General features: G+C 39.9%; 1 protein-coding gene across 1 annotated transcript; it reads left to right on the plus strand.

The window, feature by feature from the left end:
• The first annotated feature begins 29 nt into the window (after positions 1-29).
• Positions 30-22,806, plus strand: AAGAB (alpha and gamma adaptin binding protein). Its single transcript, XM_055715130.1, has 10 exons — positions 30-183; positions 7,999-8,189; positions 9,131-9,227; positions 10,025-10,114; positions 12,413-12,496; positions 17,256-17,338; positions 18,035-18,128; positions 18,943-19,047; positions 19,582-19,631; positions 20,153-22,806. Exons 1-10 carry the CDS (start codon positions 111-113, stop codon positions 20,228-20,230), a joined length of 945 nt encoding a protein of 314 aa, XP_055571105.1. The 5' UTR covers positions 30-110; the 3' UTR covers positions 20,231-22,806.

Genomic DNA, 22,806 nt, shown 5'->3' on the forward strand with positions numbered 1-22,806 from the left:
CCCCGGCTCGCTCCTCCCTCCCCTCCCTGGAAGGGCTCGGCCGCTCGCCGCCTCCCCCTCCGCAGCTGGGTGGTAGCGGCGGGGCCGGAAGGGGCGCGGCGGCGGGCGCCATGGCGGCGGCGGGGCCCTTCGCGCTGGTGACCAGCTGCGCCGCTGGCTTCGCGGCCGAGGAGCTCGTCAAACGTGAGTCGTCGTCGTCGCCTCTGCGGGGCCCGGACGGGCGCAGCCGCGGGGCCCCGGCCCGCCCGCAGCCGCAGGCCTCGGCCTGGCAGCTCCGAGCCCCCAGCCCGCGCCCCGGGGGCGGCCGCGCTCCCCTCACGCACCGACCCCAGAGCGGCCGAGGCCGCCAGGGAGCCCCCCCGGCCCCCGGGCCTGCGCGTTTAACCACCTGCCCTTGAGGAGGGCCGCCAGGGCCTCCTTATCGCTTCAAGGAAATAAGCTATTTAAGAGAGGTGGTGCAGAGCCGCAGGTCTTGTATTCAGTAGCCTGAGAGCAAGGGGCAGGCAGCACCACCACAACCGACAGGAAATAAAAGCAGCCCCGCATCCCAAAATGCTTTGTTGTCTGCTGGCCACTTGCCATGGCTTAGATGGGACTAAACCATCCTAAGTTATACTTGGACTAGGTAATTTGAGAACTGCCTCGATGCTGAATAAAAACAGTACTTTGGAGAATATCAAATGAACAGATTCATGAGACCATAACGTAAGGTTTGCTGCTGGCAGTTCTAGTCATTCACACACAGTGCAAAAATGAATGTCTTTCACTGGGACATGGTGGCCCAGGTGGGCCCAAAAGCAACCAGAGCGGCTCAGGAGTATGGGCAAAGGAAACCAAAGGCAGACTGCTGTCCCTTTGGTTTCCGCTTTCCATTTATGAAGGAAACAGACTATCTTGGACCTTAAGGATGGTAAAATTTTCAGAATTCCTGGTGGGTCTGAACTCTTGCTTTACTTAGGCTCGCTTTCATGCATTAGACCATTTGTTGTCCCTACAGAGAAGCACAAAAGAGGGAAAGCTAAAAAAAAAATAATATTTCTGCAGTTGTTGGAATTGTAGATCACACTTAGTCCATATCAAATACCTAGAATTCATTCTGTAGGAAGTGATTTTCTTGGAACCCCTTTTAGTTCCTGTTTTTATGGCTTGAAAAAGGGAATGGAAGAGAGTAAGACCCGATAGAGGAAAATTTGGTGGATTTTCTAGTCATTCTAAAATTGCAGATCTCAGGAAGAAGTTGCTTAGATCTTGCTGGGTTTGCCATTAAAACTTATTACTATAGCCTTACTTTTTAGGGGACTGTCATGAACAGTTTTGTGTGCATACTAAAATGTATAACTTGGAACACCCTCCATCCCCTCTTCTAGATTTGTTTCCAGCCACTTCTGAGTAAAATTTTAGGACCTCATATAGCACAGGGCTGTCCCTAGGGACTGGCTCCCTCCATCTCATTAAATCACATTTTGGAACAAGAGTAACAGTACAAGGTCTGCTGTCAAAGGCTATTCTGTCAAAGCAGCTGGGTTAATACTGAATTATGTAAGGATTCCATACCAAAGAATCTTATTATTGGTTGTTCCTTATTTTTGAGGAAGGGATAAGCAAATTAGAAGGAATATTCAAAGTTCCTGTAGGTTTCTTTTGATTATTTTTTGTAGCAAAATTAAATAAAGGCAAGCAAAAAGCTTCATAGAAATGCTATTTAATCTGAGAAAGTCTTAAAACTTAACTTCTGTTTATATTTTCTTAAAATGGTACTCACTTTGAAATGTCTACCTTTCCACTGTTTTCTAGTGCCAAAACTGGAGTCTTACAGATAGTCTGTGTGTCCTCTGGTAGGACTGCTTCACAGAAGACATTAAAATCTTCCTGAAATATGATCATTTCCTAAAATAAAAAACCATGAGAATTTTAAGTGCCTGCTTTGTATAACAAGTGAAATTACATCAGATACAGAAGCATAAGCAAAACAAACATTCTAAAACATTCAAGGACATACCGGTAAGGACAAGGCAGCTGTGGCTAGGCTGGAGAACTTGTGCTTTTACAGCATGAAAGCATCACACCAGATTAAAGGCACTATTTGATAGTAGTTTAGCTGAATGCTGAGAACCAGACCATTATATTGGCACCTCTGAGGCAGTAGAGTGTTTGAGATATAATATGTATGGTTAAATATGCTATTAAATACTGTGTTGGTAGGTGTCACAGCACTCTCCAAGCTATCAAGCTGCGACAAGGTCTTTTATCATCTCATACCAGCATATTCTTCATAGAATCCCTCTGCTGCCTTCTCATCTTGCCTCATCCAGGGCCTGCTCTCTCTTCCCTTGCTTCTTCCTCAGCTGCTCTCTCTTCATTGGCTCTCAGCCACTTAAGTTAATTCGCCACACCTGCATCTTACCTACATCAGCCAACCCACCACCCCTGAAGCCAACCCACAGTTGTATATTATCAATGCTGATTAACCCAGCTTCATTCTTCTACAATTCCCCTGCTTTTTTTTTTTTTTTTTAACATTTCATACCTTATGTTTTTAACAATCATTACAACCCTTTTACAAATAAATTTTTCATACAGTCCTCTAATTCCTCTACAGGTAGGAGCCATACAGCAGTCAGGCTTTGTGTTCATAACAGAAACATGAAACAAAGCCCTCCTTATCGGTATTATTACTGCTTTTGCCACTGTGTTTCTGGCTTTCTCTGGTACATGCTCTTAGTAGGCAAACCCCTTTTATAAGTAGAAAGAAGCTGCTTAGAGCATTCACTGTTAGGATATACATGAGAACCAATTTCTCCTGCTGCCTGCCAGAATTTTCCAGGCTAATTACAAGGCTTTTCCTAGTGTTTTCATCCTGGTAAGTAGGAAATGGCTTGAGAATGAGAAAAATATTATAGTACATTTGCTAGATATACTTTTATTCTTTCAAGTTTTGTGGGATGCCCTGAATGCTTTGTTTCACTGTATACTGTCACAAAACAAAGCTATCTAAAATGCACAGAATAGGACTGGCTTGTTTCAGATATATTTATCACAAATAAAATTGTTTTATGTTTTAAAAAACGCCTGCCAACAGGTGAATACTATCTGACTTGATTCCCCACCCACCCCCCGTTTATGACTGTTTACCACTCCCCTCCTCCCCCACAGCATATTTTTGAGTTCTCTTTACTCCTTGTGTAATTTGCAGGAGTATTTTTTATGGCATATTCCACCAGGTGGCTCTCAAGGCCCAGAATGTGAGAAGTGCTTGGTGAACCTACCAACTAAAAGGGTTTGGGATTGTTTAGGGCATTGTAGAAGACTGGATTATGTTCTTATAGCATGTAATCAAATCTGAAATACACCAGGAAAAGTGATCAGTATCTTAATCCAAGCAGCTGCATAAAGGAGTTGCAACGATTCTGAAAAAAAGTTGCTATTAAACACACAATATAGTAGAAGTGCTTAAATACCAGATAGGTTCAGAGAACAGGGAGCACTGCGCCAAGAGGCAAGAGACCTACCTCTGGTTCTTTCGTTATTACTCAGCTCTTTTCTGAAAAGTTATTTCTGGTCTCCAGTTCTTTTGAAAAAGTACTTGCTGTCTCACACTTATAGAATATTTACTAAACTTCTGTATTACAAAAAGGGAATGGATGTTAGGTTTTTTAATTTTGCCATGCCCTCTTCCTTGTTTTTTGCATCATTGTTTACACATGCAAGAACATGAAATTAAAAGTCAACAAGTTTAGTCAGTAAAATGAGCAAACATTTATGTAAATACTAAAATTAATTTCTAAAAGTATTGGTCAGAATTTTGTCCACTTTATTAAAAGTTACAGATAATCATGAGTGAAGAAGGGACACAACTAATGAGTTTGCTGAAAAACACAAGCTAGTGACTTTCTGGCTGGAAGTAAAAAACCTTCTGGACAGATTCTACAAAAGTTTGGAAGTTCATTGAGCTGTAGCTCATCAGTCACTATCAGTTACTGAATTGAGCCATAAAGTGATATTGTATGCCAATTGCTGTTTTATTCTTAAATGGTTTTCTGATAGAGAACAAGCAAAGTGAGTCATGACCTGGGATAAATTGGAAGAAGAGAATTGGCCATGTCCAAAAAATGTGCTGATCTTTGCGTAGGTGAGCGTTAGTACAGGGGCTTTGGAGATTGCATAGGTGAATACTGCCAGCTTACTCAGGAGGTAGTGGCCCGAGGATGGTGCTGGAGCTACTTAGAAATGGCCTGCTTGGTCCCTAGGATCAAATAATTCACTGTAGATGAGGAAGAGTGTGGGACACTGAAATAGAGGATGTCTTAATTAGTATTCAGCAGTTATTGATAAAATTGTGAAAGTTATTTCAGTAAAGTAAGTGTCCAGCATTAGTAGTTGCCGTACTTCTTAGAGGACCTTGAACTCTAAATCATGTTGTTGAATGACACTAAGCAGTGCTCTTTTGTGGCATGAACTTTTCCATGCATGTTTTTAGTACTCTCTAATGGTGATGCATTTGGTGTCTGTTTGCATTCCTGTCATCCAAACAAGCCAATTCTGCTCTATGAAAAGGCAAGCTAATTAAGTCAGCCCAGTAGGCCTGCCTACTGTTGTGGTCAAAGCGTGACTCAGTTGGTTTTCCAGGCTCTTTGGATGGCAAACCACTAGCACTTTCAATGGCTGAGGAGTTTAAAATTAAAAACGAATAACTCACTAGAGATAAGTTTGAAAGCCACCTCCTTTTGCAGTGTTAATTTTCTAGAGGTTTATTCTGTATCCACATAAAACTAAGTGGGGTTTATTCTGATGAGTATCTCTAAATTAGATACGAAACAATTCTGGCTGAATTTACTTTTTTCATTAAAATACAGGCTGTCTTGGAAAGAAATTTCTGGAATCCAGGCGTGGTGGCAAATGTAAAACTAGTTCCATCATGGAATATAACTTTGACAACTCAGTTTGAGTTGCAGTGTGTATTTTTTTTATAGTCTCTGCTTGTTTTCTAAAGGCCAAAACCTAATTGGTCTAAGTGACTTTTGTGGAAGAGAACTAATCACAAGATACCCAGACTGCATTTAGTTTCCTGCCATGAGTAATCGGGCTGTTGTGCAGTAATTTCTTCAACCCTACATGCAGGCTGAGACATAGCAAGTCTGAATCCTTTCAGAAAGTTCCTGCAGTCCTTTGAGTTTAGTGTGCAACATCCATTTTTACTGGGAGAGAAATTTCACAGGGGATTGGCAAAATCTCTTCAGATGAATGATGGGTAATCAGAAGCACAATGGGATGAAAGAAGACTGCTTAAAATACAGGAACAAGTAGCATGTAATAGGAAATGGGACACATCCTCATTCTTCTAGCTGTACTTTGAGGCTTAAGTTTGTCCATGGACTCATTTGTAAGAAGAAAAAAAAAAAGCACTTACACAGTAAATGTGAAAATTCTTTGCTATCAGCTTTTGCAAATTTTTTATAAAAAAGTTCTTTTCTTCTGTATTCCTGCTAGGGTGGCTAACTTCACTGAAATAGCTTTTGAATTGATTTTCCTTCCTCACCCTGTTTTCCTCTCTTAGGCTTTCTAAGTCTGATTGCAGATTTTCTGGGTTTCAGTATTTTCTGTGGGCTCCTTTATTCTTAGCTTCTTGCAGCATTGACTAGCAATTCTCTTAGCTTAGAACTGATTTTTATATAGTTATTTATTTTTAGCTGTCAAAACACCTGTGAAGGGAAATTTAAAACACATTTTGTTTAGCATTCAAAACCTCTAAACCAAACATCTGGTTTCCAGGGCAGAAAATTAAGATTATGCCTGCATTTGGAAAGCTAGGCGATGGATAATTCTGGAAATAAAAGGTATCCCTGTGTTCTGGACATGAACAGTAACATTGTCTGCCTAACCTGTTTCCTCTCCCAGTTTCTGGAAATTTGTCAACGTTTTATTCAAGCAGAATGAAAGCTACCTCCATGGGCCCAATACCCGTTTAAACATAACTCCTGGTCTAGTAGCAATTGGCACATACATAGTCCTATTTACCAAAGATACAAAACTGCATTATACCACATATAGCACTTAACTAGTCATTCGTAAAGCTCTTGTTTCATGGCAGAAAAAAATTTGTCATCTCCCCAAATGCCTTTATTATAGAAGAGAATATGTACATTAAAGCTATAGAATTTGTAAAGTGCCATACTGACATTTGGTGATCTGTTTTACTAGTTACTGGGGGGGTGGCGGGGGGAGCATGAGGAAGAACAGGCTTGATATATTCGCGTAGCCTAAATTGAAAAGCTTGAGTTAAAACACTGAAAAGCTATTCTCATGTCTCCGTGGAAGATGACTGCATAGGTGTTTGCTTCAGGTCAGCGGTGCATAATATCAACTAATGCAAACAGGATGGAGATACCTGCTGCAAAGTGACTGCAGTGTTACAATGAAGTACTGCAGGGCAAGAGGAGATCCACATGTACAAATTGAGATAAGCATGGGAAAACAGTTTCTCTGTGCCACTGGAACTAGTGTGTACTGCTTAAGAGTGATTTAAAGAGCTGGGAAAGAATGAAAATATTTTAGTGTTACCTGTTTTGGTTAGCTGTATTGATAGCCTCTTCCATATTTATGTGAACAAGATAATGCTCTAAGAATACAAAGTTCAGAATCAAGGTTTGTTGGGATTGACTCAGTATCATCATCCCCTGGCCCCAAGGAGACATGGATAGTCTTATCACAGTATAGCTTCTGACTGGAGACCAATTACTCTGAAAACTATTGTCATCCAAATTAAAAGTTCAGACTTAATCTGGAAAAAACATGTAGATTTGGCACTTTTCCTGTTTTGTTTTTTTTTTTTTGGTTTTTTTTTTTTTTGTTGTTTTTTTTTAAAGAAAACCAGACAGGAGATTCCCTTCCAGGTTTCCGTTTCCAAGGTCGATTTTCTCTCTTAGATTATTCCCCGTGTCATCTTCCTCACTGACTGCTGCAAATAACCCTTCTCATTTCGAGCTCTCCTCTGTGCAGCCTTGTGCACCATGCTCGTTCACCAGTTAATCTCAGACTCTGCAGTCAGCTGCAAAAATCGTTGAACCTTTTCTATGGCGACCTTGGCAATGGAATTTTCCCGATTTTTTGTTGATACGGTACAGAATTTCAAATTCTTTTCTACACTATTTGGGGAGCAGCCTGTTCCAGAATCTCCAGGAACATCTCTCAGTACCTTTAAAATATGACCTTTAAGATCTTTAAAAACCAAAATAAATACATGGGTTTTCAACTCTTCTGATGCCCAAGGCAGTTTTAGATGACTGTCAGTTTTCTATATAATTAACCTGTGGTTTAAAGTGTCCATAAGTTTGTCCAGCTGGAACATGGTATTTTGCCCTTTCCAGCAAGGTATAGATGGGATGCTCTGCTACTAACTATAATTCAACTCCACCAGGTGGCTGTCATGCTATGAGAGTGTACGCTGTGAAGGTTGCTACGAGCACATGAAGGGCAGTGTTTAACATTACATTATCAAAGCACTGCCTTGGATTTTAATTGTTGAACTCCTACGTAGAATTTAATGGGAATTACAACCGAATTGTAGTAACTTGGTTTATTTTCTCATTAGTTACCTTCAGGTTTTGGTCACAGTCAAACAGTTCTTTACATCTGAATGAACATGCAAGGTTTATTTCTGCTGTAATAAAGTCTACGCATTCTCTCCATACATCCTGTTTACAGGTAGGGAGTTGAAGCTAACACTTCAAAAGGCATTTCTAGGAAAAAAAGGCTTGCTTTCTGAAGAGCTTCTGTACCACATTTTATTTTGAAATCCAGAAAACAAACTCTTCTGAAAGCTAAATAATAAGCTCTAGGACAGAGGAACAAATTGAGCATGAATTTTTAAAGATCTTAAATATATAGTGGTTTATTATAGTAAGTGAGGATGGCTCTGTATTGGCATTGTACCAAGCTTCTGTAGACAAATTATTTTCTTGATGCTGGTTTTAATCATCCATCTCATTTTCTTTTCTACAGGTATCATAGGAAGAGATGACCTTACTGTGGGTGCAGCTACACGTGGACAAGTGAATTTTTACCCCTGGACAATAGATAATAAATATTATTCTGCAGATATTCACCTCTGTGTAGTACCAAACACATTTCTTGTTACTGGAGATATTGCTGAATCTGTGCAAGCATTCGTTGTGTACTTCGACAGCACAATAGTAAGACTCTTCTGCTTCCCTGTATTGCTTTATCTGTACAGTACGGTTGCTTTGTCACAGCAATAACCACAAATTATATGCTCTTCATCTTGTGCCATCCATTCCTTTTAGGCTGTTCTATTAATTGTCAGTAGATCAATGTTAAATTATGCCTGCTAACAATGGAAGAAGTTCCCTTCCCTTTTACTATTATACTCCAGCTGGAAGAGAGGTTTTCAGGATGCAAATATGCCACTAAGGCAGTTCCTCCTCCAACCTACCACCTCCAACTTTACTCCTAGCTGATGCTAGTTCAAAAAGGCTGCTTTAAGATAGCCAAGAATGTGAGCTAAACGTAAGGTTCAGTGCTATCATTTTACCCAAAATTGGTTCTCCTAAGCTGGCAGGAGTGAAAACAAAGCTTTAGCAAAAGCCAGAAAGATTCTGAGGCAAAAAAATATTCTAAATAAGGAACTGTTTTTCACCACAGATGGGAAAGGGTGCATACCACGCGTTCTGCAAAGATACCATTAACCAGACATCTCAGGGCTGTCTCAGAATAAACTAGAGCAATGGGAGTAATTCATCAGCCCCCATAACATCCACTTTAGTGTGGAAGATAGAGTAGCTGCACATTAAACCCAAGACATGCTTAAAATGAAATACTCACGATTAGCCTTCAGTAAAAACCTTTACTAATCTACATGAGGATTACATAATTAATATTAGACATAAAAGGGAGGTCCAAGGCAGTAGGATTAACTCATCTGTAAGGTGTCAAGAATCAGTAGGAAGTTGCATATAAGTCAACTTCCAGTAGAACACATCTGAAACATACTTGATATGCAGCCTAGCGTATTTCCTTACTTCATTTTATTCTAATACTATTAATGATTTAAAAACTAGTTTAAAAGTATTTGAGGATGTGTTCCAAAGAACTTTTTTTTTTTCCCTCTATATAGAAATCTGGACTTGATAGTGTCTCTGAATGGCTTCCCCTGACAGAAGAGTGGTTACCAGAAGTCATGATCCTGGTTTGTAACAGAGTATCTGAAAATGGTATGAAACCTGAAGTAGTTCCATACTGGCTTAGTGTTATTAACCCTGTATAATGATTTATTTTCTAGTTAAATCAAGGCAATTGTTTCTCAAAATACCTGGGTGAGATTAGGTTTGAGATTTGATTGAGAAGAGCCAGGTTATTCTCGTGACCAGGAACAGAAGTCTTAATCTAGTTGCGGTTAAAACTGAACCAGATTTTTACAAGCTTGCTTAAAATGAGCTCTTTGTATTCCATTCCTAATAAGTATACCAGAATGTACTGCAAGGTAACTAAAAAGGCATTTGTGTTACTGGATGTGCATGACCCCCTCTGGTGAAGAGGGAGGATTACTGTTGGTTGCTTAACTACAGTGGAAAGTACATTCAACATTTTGACCATTTGGACATTAAATACGCACGTTTGCTTTGGTTCTCAATTAGCATATGCAATACAACAGCAAGCTGTAAGGTGCAGGTATGTCCCTGTAACTTAATTCAAATTCAAACTTAATAGAACGTCTTCATTCCCCGTGGCACTTCACAGACATTTTCCCTTTGAGTACCCACTGCAAAGCCATTTGATTTTATGGTATTTTAAAAGAAACAATTCAAAGGAGGAGTTTGTTTAACTCTGGAGTTTTTGGAATGAAATTCAAAGTGAATGGAAGACCTACACCAGCTACTGTATACTCTTTCCCCATACAATCCAGAATAAGCAAACAACTATGAGGGAATAAAATGTAGCTAAAGATTCAGCTGCTGATGCTAGTCTGAAATGTATATGTTCAGTATGCATTTTTGTTTCCCAAATTTAGGTGTTAACAGACAGAAGGCTCAAGAATGGTGCATCAAGCATGGCTTTGAACTGGTAGAACTTAGTCCTGAGGAACTGCCTGATGAAGATGGTAGGACTGCTACTTCTGTGTTCATGTTTAGAATGAAAAAACATACCAAAATATCTTCTAAACAATTGCAAGGGGGCATAACTTTATTTATGTGCTACATGATTACAGCAAGAAATGCTTCCAGTTGGTGAGGCTTAGTCCCAGCTATAAAAGGTCAGGAGGAGGAGGGGGTTATTTCCTCCAAGAAATTCTATTTGTCTCCTCCCAAATACAGCTGCTGTTTATATAGCACCTACATAAAAATAATATCTGCTCCTTTTTCTGGCACTAATCTTAGGACTATATTGACAGATTAGAAGCATTTATATTCCACTCTGGAAATCTAAAGAACAACGACCAGAGAGATGCACAAGGGCATGAAAATTCTTATTCTTTTTAAAAGACTTTAAAAACTGTTGTACCTACTAGAGAAGATAGACCTTATTCAAATAGTGACACGATATGTTTTTAACAGTCTCTCATTTTCAACCTTTTAGAATAGCATGCACTGTTACACAGGAAATAAACCAGTTTCAAAATCACTGGCTGACCATATGTTTATAACTTGAAAAATCCCATCAAAGTCAGCAGCATGATGTGTGATGTTCCACTCTTAAAAAGTGACTGTGCACTTCCTGACAGCCTTATCAGCATCAGCCTTATCTCCTCATTACAGAGATAGAAAAGAAGTGTTTACATCTTACCTCTATAGAGCCAAAATGAGATAACCGACCCCATTTCCAGACTTGAGTGGAATTAGTCACTAACATTTGCTCTTTTTCAGGTTCACCAAGTACATAGCTGTCACCAGAAATAATGTAGTCTAAAATCCTAAACCAGAGCACAAGTCCCACCCCTTCTGTCCTTTAAAGGCCTAGATAAAAATCGTATCTTGAGTAGCTAAGAATGCTCCTTGTCCCCGTGCCATGTCTTTAAAGAGGTGCTTCTTTTTCGCACTGTGTTGGTCAAGGAGGAAGGGATACATATACCTCTGATTGATAGAAACCAGAAAAATCAGAAGTGCATGCCTCTTAGACTACAGTTTTCTTATGAAGTGCTTTAAAAGGAAATACTAGTAGTAGTAAGTCAAGTTATTTTTCTATTCAGTAGTTGTTGTAAAGAACAAGCTATTTACCATTTAAATAATATAAGTAATAGGAATAATAGGATGTTAATCTGTGGCGTATTTATTTCTTTCATGGCTTTTTAATACAGTAGTTGATTCACTGTGACTCATGCATAGGAGCCATTGTGTTCCAGTGAGTAACATGTTTGCCCCATAAACATGGTGTGTGAATTACAAGAGATACAATGGATGCAGTAAACATACTGGGCCGATATCTGTTTACAACTTGCAACATTTCTGGCAGCTCATCACAACTGAGCTGGAGCACTTGCTATGACTACACTGTCAGTCAGTTATTTGTGCAGTAAGGACAAGAACCCTAAACTGAGACTTGGTAACAACTCTGATACAAAACCAAACAGCAGTATCATAGAAGGCAAAAGATTTGATCTAAGGGTTGATAGGCAGCTTTAATTTAATTTTTAAAGGCAGTTTCAATTACTGCACCTGTCCTTGAGTCATCTTAGAAGAGTTTGATTTTTAAGCAATCACACTTCTGTATCCAAAGGGTTGGGTTTTTTTTCCCTGTTGCTTTGTGAGACCTGCACAAACATGGGAAGCTGACTAAACTGAGGAAATGGGAAAAATGACTTTATACAAAGTGGTGTCAGATCTATTCAGATAATTTGAAGTCCAAATAGTGCTTTTCATAATCTTTCAAGTTACTGTAATTCACAGGATTACTGGAACATTTGGAACTAGATGTTGTGGAGATAGCTTTACAATGACAATTTTCATTTTTAAAGTGTCACACCTTTTCTAAATGGTTGTCTGAAGTTCTTTACTTTCTAAAGGAAGGAAAAGTAATTCTAACATCCATTTTGTATGCCGTTCAGCATTGTAAAAGATAATGGGGTGAAAGATGCCTTGCTTTTAACAGCAACTTAAAAATTGTCTGTTACTATTAAATTTACTTAAGTTATTTAACGGTGTAGGCCTCATGCGACATACCTAACAAAACCCCACTCAGAATTTAGATCTCTCTACAAAAGGCTGAGAGCTCACAGCTCATACATAGTACCTGGAAGCCTAGATTTGGCCTTTCACGAAGCAAAGGCAAGAAATCTGTGTTTCCTAACAGAAGTAACTTACATTGAGTAGGACAGGTTTAGACACACACTTTCTTACTTTCAGGCATGTCATGCTTTTTAGTCTAATTGTTAGGAGAGCAATATCTTTGTCTTTTGGTTTAGATGACTTTCCAGAGTCCACAGGAGTGAAACGAATTGTACAAGCCTTGAATGCCAATGTGTGGTCCAACGTAGTCATGAAGAGCGGTATGTAACACAGGTTCCTTTTATATGAATTCTGGAGAATGCAAGGCCGAGAGGGCTTAGTATTTTTAGCAAATGTGTAAACTGAGCAGCTACAGTACTACTGCAACTGAACCAGTATGAAGAGAACTAGACCACTCTTAAACATTTTACATGGAATAGTAGGGTTTCAGGTATTGCTTTCATTGTCTCTGGATGACAGAGAAACTCATAGGCAATGGATGAGATTTATAACTGTTTCAGCATCTGTTCCTGTGCCCTCTGTATAACTTGCTCCCTACCAATAGCTTGAGTTAAATATTCCACTAACTCCTCAAGTTTGAATGAAAAATGAAAGCTTGTTCCATCAGACTCTTAGCAGAAAATAGCTAGTCATTATCAGCTTTGTCTAAAGACCCGATATATGGTTTAAGTGTAGAAGTTTACAATTCCAAATTTGTTACTTTTTAAATTTTTTTTTCGAAATGGGGATGAGAATTGAATATCAAGTGTGGAAATGAGATTTGGCAAAGAGTGATTTCACATGTCTGTTGAAGGACATACTAAGTGCATTGCTGGAAGGACTGTCTTCCCTACAGAGAACCCCACTTGAGTACATGGAAGTCACAGAATTTTTTTAAAACAGTGCAAAAAGCAGGCAAGCCCAGATGATTTCCTGAAGATAATTGATTATCAGGTAGAGTTAGAAACTTGGAAAAATCACTTTAGGGATAGACTCATTAGACAACAAAATGCTGTGGCTAGCCCAGGGTTACTGCAAGTGTAGATACTTCCATTTACTTGAAAACCATTAATTACCTTTCTAATAACACAAGCTGTTGCAGGAAATGTAAGAAGATTAAAACCTTGTTGAGTGCTTGGCCTTACATTTCTTGTTTCACAAAACCTTATCCCAATAGCAAGTTTCCAATGTCTGTCTGCTCCCTGTTGTACAATTTTCCACCGCTGCGGCTGCTTCCTTCCTGCGTCTTTTAACTGTGTAATGTTTTCAAGTGCTGAGTGGCTTCTACTAGTTCCTGTAACTGCAGGATGGTTACTGGGGCTCAGTAGAACTAGAATGAGAACTACTAAACTGATAATCTTTTTCATTCTTTTTTGTTAATATTGTAAATGTTGTAGCCTTTTGAGTATTTCTTACACCACATCAGACTGTGGTTAAGGTGGATTCTAACTTAACGTAACCAGAGAAATAGGTAGCCATTTGAGATGGTGTGAAGTTATCTCACTAGTGTTAAATTGTTTTCTTAACATCATTATTTCCTGCATTTGACAGATGCCAGGTTACAGAAGAACAGAACTTAGTCACATGTTCAGTTCTTCATGGGGCGGAAATTCCTGTGCATCATTGGTGTGTTCTGTAAAGGTCAGGCTCCCTGAAAATCCAGATTTTCTGTCTCCACAGTAGAGAAACCGCACAGCGTTAATGCACATTGCTACAAAGCCCTCAGGAAGTGAGCTGTATTTGGAAGTTGTTGCAACCTGACTATGCCTTCAAAGGGAAATTGTTGAGCTCATTTTACTTAAAATAAAACTTTTTACAACCTGTAAAGTACCTTTTGTTTTCAGCTTCCTCCTGATCCTGGAAACTGGCTGCCATGTAAATCAAACTTCAGATTTTCTAGCGAATTGGCTATAACTGCTGGCCATTTAGAAACCACACAGTCATACTTCACATGAAGATTTCTCATAGAGTAGGTGTAGTAGTAAACCTTTATAGCGCTGTTAATTGTGGCTATCCAAAAAGCCAGTGTTACAGCATTGCCTTACTTCAGCTATCTGTATGAGAAGTTTACTGACAGCAGGAATAACTTTTTTCAAGTACAAACATTAAAACCATGTTATTTTAAGGTGTTTTATCTTAAACCCAAAGACGGTTCTTCTTAAGTTACGAAGTAGGTTTTTTTTCCACACACACCTATTAGGAAAAAATCAAAAGGTCAGGAATTTTATTCTAACTATTAAAGACATTGATTCTTACACCAATTCATAAAAAAGGTATTAATTATAACACAGTCAAATTATAAACTTTTTTTATCAAATAATACCATATGCTTTGTGAGTAAATAAAGCAGCGATGTCTCTAGCAAAAGAAAAATAAGCAGTCTTACCTGAGAGTCTCCAGAGGACAATTCCCTTTTGTAGTTGGCGTAAAGTTGTTGGTTCTCCCGGCCTCAGAGCTCTCTTCAGCCTGAGAATCAGGTGGGTTTCTTCCCTTTGTGTGCAAGAGCACGAGGAGTTCGCCAGCTAACATCTTTCCCCCCCCACAAAGGTCACGCGCTGCTGTTGTCCTTATCTGTCCCTTCGAGCGCAAAGCTAGTTGGCCTGGATGTCAGGAAGAGAAACAACCTAGTGCCCTCTGAAGGGGGCTGCTGGCCTCCTTTCCTGCTTAAATACATGCTTTATTGGTCCCAGCTGAAGCTGGTTACCTAGGGTGGGGCCAGTAATTAGCCTGGCTCTCTTTACAAAAAATTAACCTGAGTTAGGAGGACTGTTTAGGCTTAGTAATTTAAAGAAATTACGAATTTTGACTTTTTCGTTCCAATTTTGTATGGAAGTCAGGATCACCACATGTCAGCTAGAGGCACGCTATGGAGGAATGGTGGATGAAGGCAGCGGAAAACATTCGCTATGAAATGAGCATATGTGCATCTCGAAGCCGTGCTCAGAGCACGGCGTACTAGAGCTCTGCAACTATTAATGGGTGACACCTGTGAAACTACAGAAACTCTGTCATAATGAAGCCATCAACTGTTACAATAAGCCGAGTGAGATAATTTTTGGCTTTGATGCTGTAAGAACACTGTGTAAGCCATCAGCCACTTCCTGAATTGCACCCAGAAGTTGAAATAACTTTTACATCCAATAAAAAGAGTTTATAGGAAGGCTTTCAGGCTTTTTCAAGGGTGTGCCTGCAACCAAGTGTTATGTCTGCCACCTCCCTAGCCATGGATCCAGAAACAAATAGCTGCTTTTCAGAGATCCCTGCTGTAGATTCCAGTTGTAACGGGGACATTTTGTAATGATGCTGGCTGAGGTTATGTGTATGTGGTGGTGGTGGGGATGGAGCCACTGTTGGTTTTCTGTACAGGATGAACTGTCTCTGTAGATATGGAAGAGGCACGTGATTAGATCGCTTCATCCACCCCTCTGCCAATGGGGGAATGTTCTCTCCCAAGTACGTTCTGGACTGCAATGTCCAGTCTAGCTTCAGAGGACTAAGAAATTGGCTAAATGCTGATCTTTACAATTTCCCAAAAGAAAGCTCTTTGCTCAGTCTGCTGCAATTTGGGGACGCCACTTTGTTTTGGGTTGCAAGTCCCAAACTTTTATCGCTCAATTGTCTGTTAATTCAGCTGGCAGACTTCACGGGCTTTCACATCCTGCAACTGAAGGTTTTTAAGGCAATTAATTCGGCTAAACTGATTCACTTCTTCCCAAACCTTTGGCGAGTGATCTGTTAAAGCAGTAAACCGGTATAAAACAGGGCCAGTTGAAACAAATACCTGCTGGGGGATGTGGGGAGCACGAGGGGAGGACTGGGGCAGGACACACATTAGCCCAAGTACACAGTGAAGATTATTAAACAGGAAATGATGTCTTAGTAATTCTCTAATGGCAACATGTTTACGTGTTTTCTGGATAGCTGATGGTTTTAGTTACACATTCAACTCTTCAAAATGAAGTTTTGTATAAAAGGCAAGTAAATTTGGACAGTGCATAAAAATTACATCATCTCAACATTTGAGTCTAGAGCTTAGTCATTAGTGCAATAATTTAGAACACATTTTTTTTAGAAAGTAATATTAATCTTTCTTCTGGCACAAGACATTGTTCCCTGGCTATCTGTGGTGCAACAACTTAACTTTTATTTCTTTAGTTGACTAAAATACTAAGATTTTCAGAAAAATCTCCTCTTGAGTTGCTTGTATAACTGCAAATATTTGCTACTCTATGCAAGGCCAGCTGAAAACATGGCTTAGAAAAAACCCCAAACGGTCCTAAGATCACCTAAGATCATTTTTTTTTAAGTGAAGTTTTAAAATACAGTTAATTTAATTCAAAAATACTGCACTGCATCTATTAGATGGTTGTTTAGTTTTAGGCTTGAATTTAACTTTTCTTTTTAGGTTGGATTTTAAAATATCATTGAAATACACAGTAGGTTAGCAGATGTGGAAAGCCCAAAGCACCTTGCAGTGTGAAGAAACGTTGGATTTAACGGCTGGGTCCTTCCACGAATTCTGAATTAGATATTTAAAAATTGCCTTTGCCATCACTGTAGTGCTCAGCCTATTTAGATAATATGTGTACAAGCAAAGGCACTTGTTGCGTTTCCTGTATCTAACCACAGACTTGGTGCTGCTTCCCATGGATGGTGAAACCTGGTCCGCTGCATGTCTGTAATAGCAAATGCTGCTTCTGTATTTTGAAAACTGCCTTGTTTGGAATCAGAACAGACGGTCCAGACGAACTCCTCACAGAGCAGTGACTTCCAATAATAAGAAGAAAGAGTCACATCTCGTATCGCGTACACATCTATTCCCTGTTGGTAATATTTAGCAGTAAATGTTGTTAATACAGTTTTTTAAAAACTTCCAGAATATAAAAATTTTCTGCTTAAAATATATTTTCAAGTGCATTGACACAGTTTTGCAGGGTGCTGTGTATCTTCCCTAAAATATTCTCTGTCCCAACTCAGCAGTTAGAACTATTTGTAATAATATTGCATCTTCAGCCAAACTAACAGCTGTTTTGTTTTTAGACAGGACCCAGGGCTTTGGTCTTCTCAGTACATTGGCGGGCGCGAACCACAGCGTTGGGTCAGAAGAGAACCAAGATAGAGAAGTAAACAGTAATCCCTATTTCTTGCTCTTTGCTCGTACTGTTTCTGGTGTTGCTCTTTCCTGTTGTCATGCTTGGTGTAGTGGTGGCAGCAGCTTTCTTTTTTTCCCTCCTTTCTCAAGGGATGCTTCGCAGCCTGTTGGGATGTATTTTAAAGGACATATTCGTAAAGTCTGAAAAACTCTGCATTTTTCCCACAAGTCCTCCTGAAACAGTTGCTCCTAGGAGCTATCACCTGATGGCTGGGAGCTTGCTGTTTTTCAGGACATTGTCGCAGAACTCATCATGTTACCTGAGATGTCCAGTTCTGTGCTCAGTGTTGGGTGTTGATCACACTGACTTGTGCACTAAATGTTTTATCCAGACAACTCACTGGAGCCAAGGAAAGATTGTTAAAAGCTCCATTCAAAATGCTGTTTTTCATCTATATCCAAGAGCCGTATTTTCTGCAAGACAAAAACTATCAGTTGATTTTTTTATTTAGAAAACAACAAGAAACCTATCATAGAAAACCTTGTAGTACCTGTTTACAGTGTTGTTAAAGTGGCTTTTCGTAATACAGGGGGTACAGGTTTTGCAGTAAGTAAAAGTTTAAGATAAAGCATAAGTTTTGAAGTGAAAATGGGGAGCGCCTGATTTGCTGATGGTGCTTTTTAGGTGCATTGTTGAATATTCTACTGTCTGTTTGTTTCCTGACAGTCCAAACCATCAGCAGCAGACAGAGAAGAATCCCATTTGGACAGCAGAGAAGATGGAGCTAGCACAACCAACCTACAGACTGACAACACTGTAGGTAAGCTTTTTCTTTGCTTGGAAGATACGTTGGAGCAGGCACCCCTGGCTGGGATGGTCCTAGAAAGCCATTGGCTGCTTCTCAGCAGAAAGTGTGGCCTAAGTGTGCTTGCCAGAGCCTGTAGAGGCTAACTGTTGTGACTTTAGGTGTTCTTCTTGAAAAAATGGGCCGAGGTTTGGATAGGAGAGAGCCCCTGCAGTACTAGGGACTGGAAATGTTCAGATCTGATTTTGTGCAATTTCCTGATGCATATATTGCATCTTTATATGAATAAAGCTTCAAGCTTTATGGTTGCAGAGAAAAATCATTGCAGTTTGGCCCAGCAGGAGGTGAGTGAAGCACCGTCTGCTTGGGTCAGTCCTAAGAGGTTCAAGAGTTTTGAGCTACAGGTCCTTAAATAATTGCACTATTCCAGGAGACGGGACTTTCTTGCAAGTTGTATTGTGGAGATCTTCTAAGGGTTGGGTGATGTTAGTTGTGGTCTAAGCATAATCTTTAATTTACTCTGTGGCTGTTCATAGACAGATCATTTTCTAATAAGCAAGAAACCTTAAATATTGGATGAACTCAAAAACACTCTTGTAATCTAATGTGTAAAAATTAATTACCACTGTAATTATGCCATGAGTTGTCTGTATGAACAGTTGGTTCTGTATGAACAGTTGGTAAATTAAATGTTTCTTTCCTTCCTGTGGGGTTGGAATTTGCAAACGGGATTTGCAGATGTTAAAATACTGGTTTTATCAGAAAGGCTTTCATACCTGCTGACAAAACAATAATTTACCTTAAACCAACCTATAGGCATTTATTTCAGATCCCCTGTTAGATGTGGACATTCAAGAGTTAGCCAGCCTAACCACGGGAGATGGTGACCTGGAGAACTTGGAAAGGCTGTTGTCAAAGCTGAAAGAAATGAAAGGTAATGTACTAGGGAGAGACATACTGAGCTACATCACCTGTATGTATCACCTTCTGATGACTGGAAGGCATAAAAACCAGCGTGTATGTTGGGAAGATTGTACGAGTTCCTGTTCTCTTATCTGAGGTTCTTTATAAGTAGCTGATCTTTTCATTTATTTGCCTGTCTTGACAGTGCTCTTGAAAGAAGTAGTTATTGCTCAGCTGACAGCTGTTGCACTCATTTTGTTCTCCATGAACTAATGCTGCAGTTTTCTATAAACACTGTAAGAAGACTTTATATTTTTTTAGCTCTACAACTGCCTGCTAATCCTGCAGTTTAAAGCTGCACATGTTTGAGATAAAATCCAGTGTGCTCAGAAGCATCAGCTTTCTGCTGTTTGGGAATTGCGATTGATCTTACTAAATAAATAACATTCCTTTTTTATGATCTTAAATTAGTTTCTTGGTAGTCCCCCTAAAAACAGCTGCAATAGGCATTTCTCTCCCTGCTCACTGCTGAGGTTGACAGCCTATGTCATGTTCTTTCCCACAGATAAAGCAGCAGCGTTGCCTCATGAACAAAGAAAACTACACGCGGAAAAGGTGAGGTTTTGAAATTGGCATTGGAATGACTAAAACCAGGGGTTTTCTTTCTAAGCCACAGTGACACCTCTACTTGTAGAGTTCCTGTATTAAGAGTAGTAAGAACAAACTGCACAGCCTTGGGGAAGACTGTCTTGTATCTCCCAAGAACTGAATAACAAACCTGGAATTTTGAAATGCCAGAATGGGCTTTCCCCTTCCAAAATTTCTGAAACAAAGGCCCTGCAGTCACTGGGGGTGTAAGCCAGCTTCCACTTAAGTCAATGGAAAAGTCTTGGATCTCAAGAAAAAATTAATCATGCCTTAATTATCACAAGTTTTGTATCACGTATTCCTCCCATGAATTCTGTTGCCTTTGTGTTGCTGAAACGTCTTGACTTCAGAGAGGATTAGCATTGTACTTAGAAACACGGTTGCTAGATTTAGCTGCTGCTCAGTTTCTAATTTTTGATGGTAAATGAAAATATTCAGTCATTTGAGGGGAATTTTTCTCCCTTTCCCATCTTGTTTTCCATTGCTAGGTGGCCAAAGCGTTCTGGATGGCAATTGGAGGAGACAGAGATGAAATTGAAGGTCTCTCCTCAGATGAAGAAAACTAAGCTCTTCTGTAGCTGTAAGCGACAGAGCAATCCTAAAAGAGCAATCTTTTCCTGCAATGAGTGTTTATTGCGAAAAGCCCCATTTAGCTTTAGTTGCTTTCTTTGGTTAAAGGATTCCCCGCATCATTGTAGTAAGTAACACATTCCACAACACCTGATGGTTAGAGTGGTTTTGTCTGACTGTTCTATTCTCTCTCAGAGAATTTTGGAAGGTGATGCACGCAGTTACAGGAAATAATAATTTGTTTACATTTTTCGAATTAACATTTTTATTGTTTCCTCTTTTGAGTTTAAATAAACAAATTTACTACCAGTTATCTTTCCCCATATGGCTGGTGGTTATTAAGTGACTGCTTAATTCTAAACTCAACATTTTAGATGTAGGCCTGTTTGATGTTTTTATGTAGCTTTATAACTGACTTACTGGTTAAAACAAACCAGATTTATATGAGCCATGAAGTGAAAGTTGCTGAATTGTGCCCTATTGAGGGATGCTCTGCCAAGGCTGCAAGGTTAATCCTGCTGAGTGCCAAAACTATTAAAAATGGCCCACAGGCTCTGAGTTCTGTTTTCGTCTGTAAGTACGTGGTCCTTCCCTGGAAAGGCAGGTGTTGCGCCACACTCCCTGGGTTTCCATTAGAAACTAAATTTGGGATTAAATGCAAGACTGAGTATTGCTGCTGTTCCAGGGGGGAAGATCCCTGCCTAAACCTTCTGCAGTGCTTGGCCTCCGAGGCCTAGCAGAATGCACAGGCCTTCTGGTGGTGAATTCTGTCCCAGATAGCTGAAGAGAAAAGCGTGATTTCAAAAACCCCACGCTGTCACCTGAGGCAGGTATTACAGACTTACGCTCCGTGAGAAGGCACCAGAGTAACAAGTCTCAGATGGCTGCTTCGTGGCATCAGGCATTAGAAAAAACTCCTTCGTCCTCAGATGTGGTGTGTTCTCACCTTCTGCACAGGCAGGCGGTCATAGACTCGCTGGAGAGTATAAACACGCAAGGCACCAGGAAAACAAGGAGGAAGGCGTGGGCTGGTGGGGGAGGAAGAAGAGAAAAGGTGAAAGTCAGCCTGGCTCCTTCTCTGCTGCAGTCAGCTGTCAGATACAATCTGTGGACCAGCGGGAGGAGGTAGCCGGCAGATCCCCTGTTGAAGAACCAGGCTTTCTCTGCTGCTTGTCTGGCACACCCTGGGAAACGACATGTATTTTCCCCCAGAGCATTCCTTATCAACCTGAAAATACACCACGTTAAGCAATCTTACTTGGAAATTTCGAAATTAACTTTTCCAACGTCTGTTTTTTTGTGACAGTAAATTTTGTGAGTCTTGAGACGATGGCTTTCCATAATTTATTTGACAGCTTTAAATCCTGAAAGCACTTTCACAGTGGTTCTTGACAGTCATTGCCTCTTCTTTTAAGATTAAGCAAAGATAAAATAATAAGCTTCTTGGACTGCTGTAAACAATTTCCTGAGTAAAAACTGCAGCGTTTTCAACTCCTAAGAAATAGAACTGAAGCCTTGGCTCGTAGTTTGAGAAGTATCTCTCATACAAAGACTGAGCAATAGCTCTGCCATAGTAAAGTACCTATTTTTTAAGAAGCAGTGTTCCTTTTACAGCGATACACGTACAGATGTCAAGGAAGCACATCTACCAGGGCCACCTCTGCCAAAGCGAGCAATACAAAACAGCCGCCAGGCTTTGCTGTGATGTTGCCAGCTCCTCCCGTTCTCTCCTCCTTTTTCCCCAGCACAGAGAACTGTGGTTCTAATAAAAGAACTGAAGGTGGTTCCTTCCAAGTAGGGAATGGTTTTCCATGTTTGCCTCTTGGTAGCTGAAGACTTTTTTTTTCTTTCTAAATACTTATTGTGCAATAGTGATAAATGGCAAAAGCACAGAGTGAATTAGATGAAGGCAGAGAAGAAAATAATGCACATGGATACTTGGTAAAAACCGGTTCTTTAGACGTGTGATACACATGTGACAGTTTATTTAGCAACATTATACAAATTAAAATCAAGTTCTTTCCTGCCTTTTTACAAGGTAGCAGCAGCTAAATTCCCCATAAATGATGCCTTATCCAAGGAATCAGAATTACCAGTTGGGGAACACGCTTCTTCAGCCTGTTACAAATAGGAGGAGGAGATTTGTATTACAGGAAATACATCCTGGAAGGAGTCACAGCTCTTGGTTTAATGACGAAAACAAGCCTTTGAAAGCACAGAAGAGGTATTGACAGGACAAGCAAGCACGGTTTGACCAGAAGAACAAGGAGGCTGGTACCGTAGCAGGAAGGCCTGATAGCCACCGTGCCACAGGGAAGGCATCCGCGCTGCTTCTGCCTGAGCTTAGCAGAACATTTGCACAGACAATATTTTGGTGCAAAATCTGATAACATAGCAAGAACTCTTTAAATGTATTTTTGTTGTATACGTCTGTCTTGTTTGTAGATGCAGCCTGTGCTTTAAAAAAGCACAGTTCATCAAGGTAGGAAGTATAGCTAGAAGAAACTAGGAAATAGTTTTAAGGATCATTAAGGACTATTGTATTTTTTAATCAAAGTTTTCTTTGCTGGCA

This window comes from Falco cherrug, chromosome 7 (genome assembly GCF_023634085.1).
Source record: "Falco cherrug isolate bFalChe1 chromosome 7, bFalChe1.pri, whole genome shotgun sequence".
Taxonomy (NCBI): domain Eukaryota; kingdom Metazoa; phylum Chordata; class Aves; order Falconiformes; family Falconidae; genus Falco; species Falco cherrug.

Excerpts from the sequence above, each read along its gene's own strand:
- AAGAB (XM_055715130.1), top strand. The coding sequence starts at position 111 with ATGGCGGCGGCGGGGCCCTTCGCGCTGGTGACCAGCTGCGCCGCTGGC. Across the intron at positions 8,190-9,130 it reads TGTACTTCGACAGCACAATA|AAATCTGGACTTGATAGTGT; the intron begins GTAAGACTCTTC and ends CCCTCTATATAG. Across the intron at positions 17,339-18,034 it reads AAGAGAACCAAGATAGAGAA|TCCAAACCATCAGCAGCAGA; the intron begins GTAAACAGTAAT and ends GTTTCCTGACAG.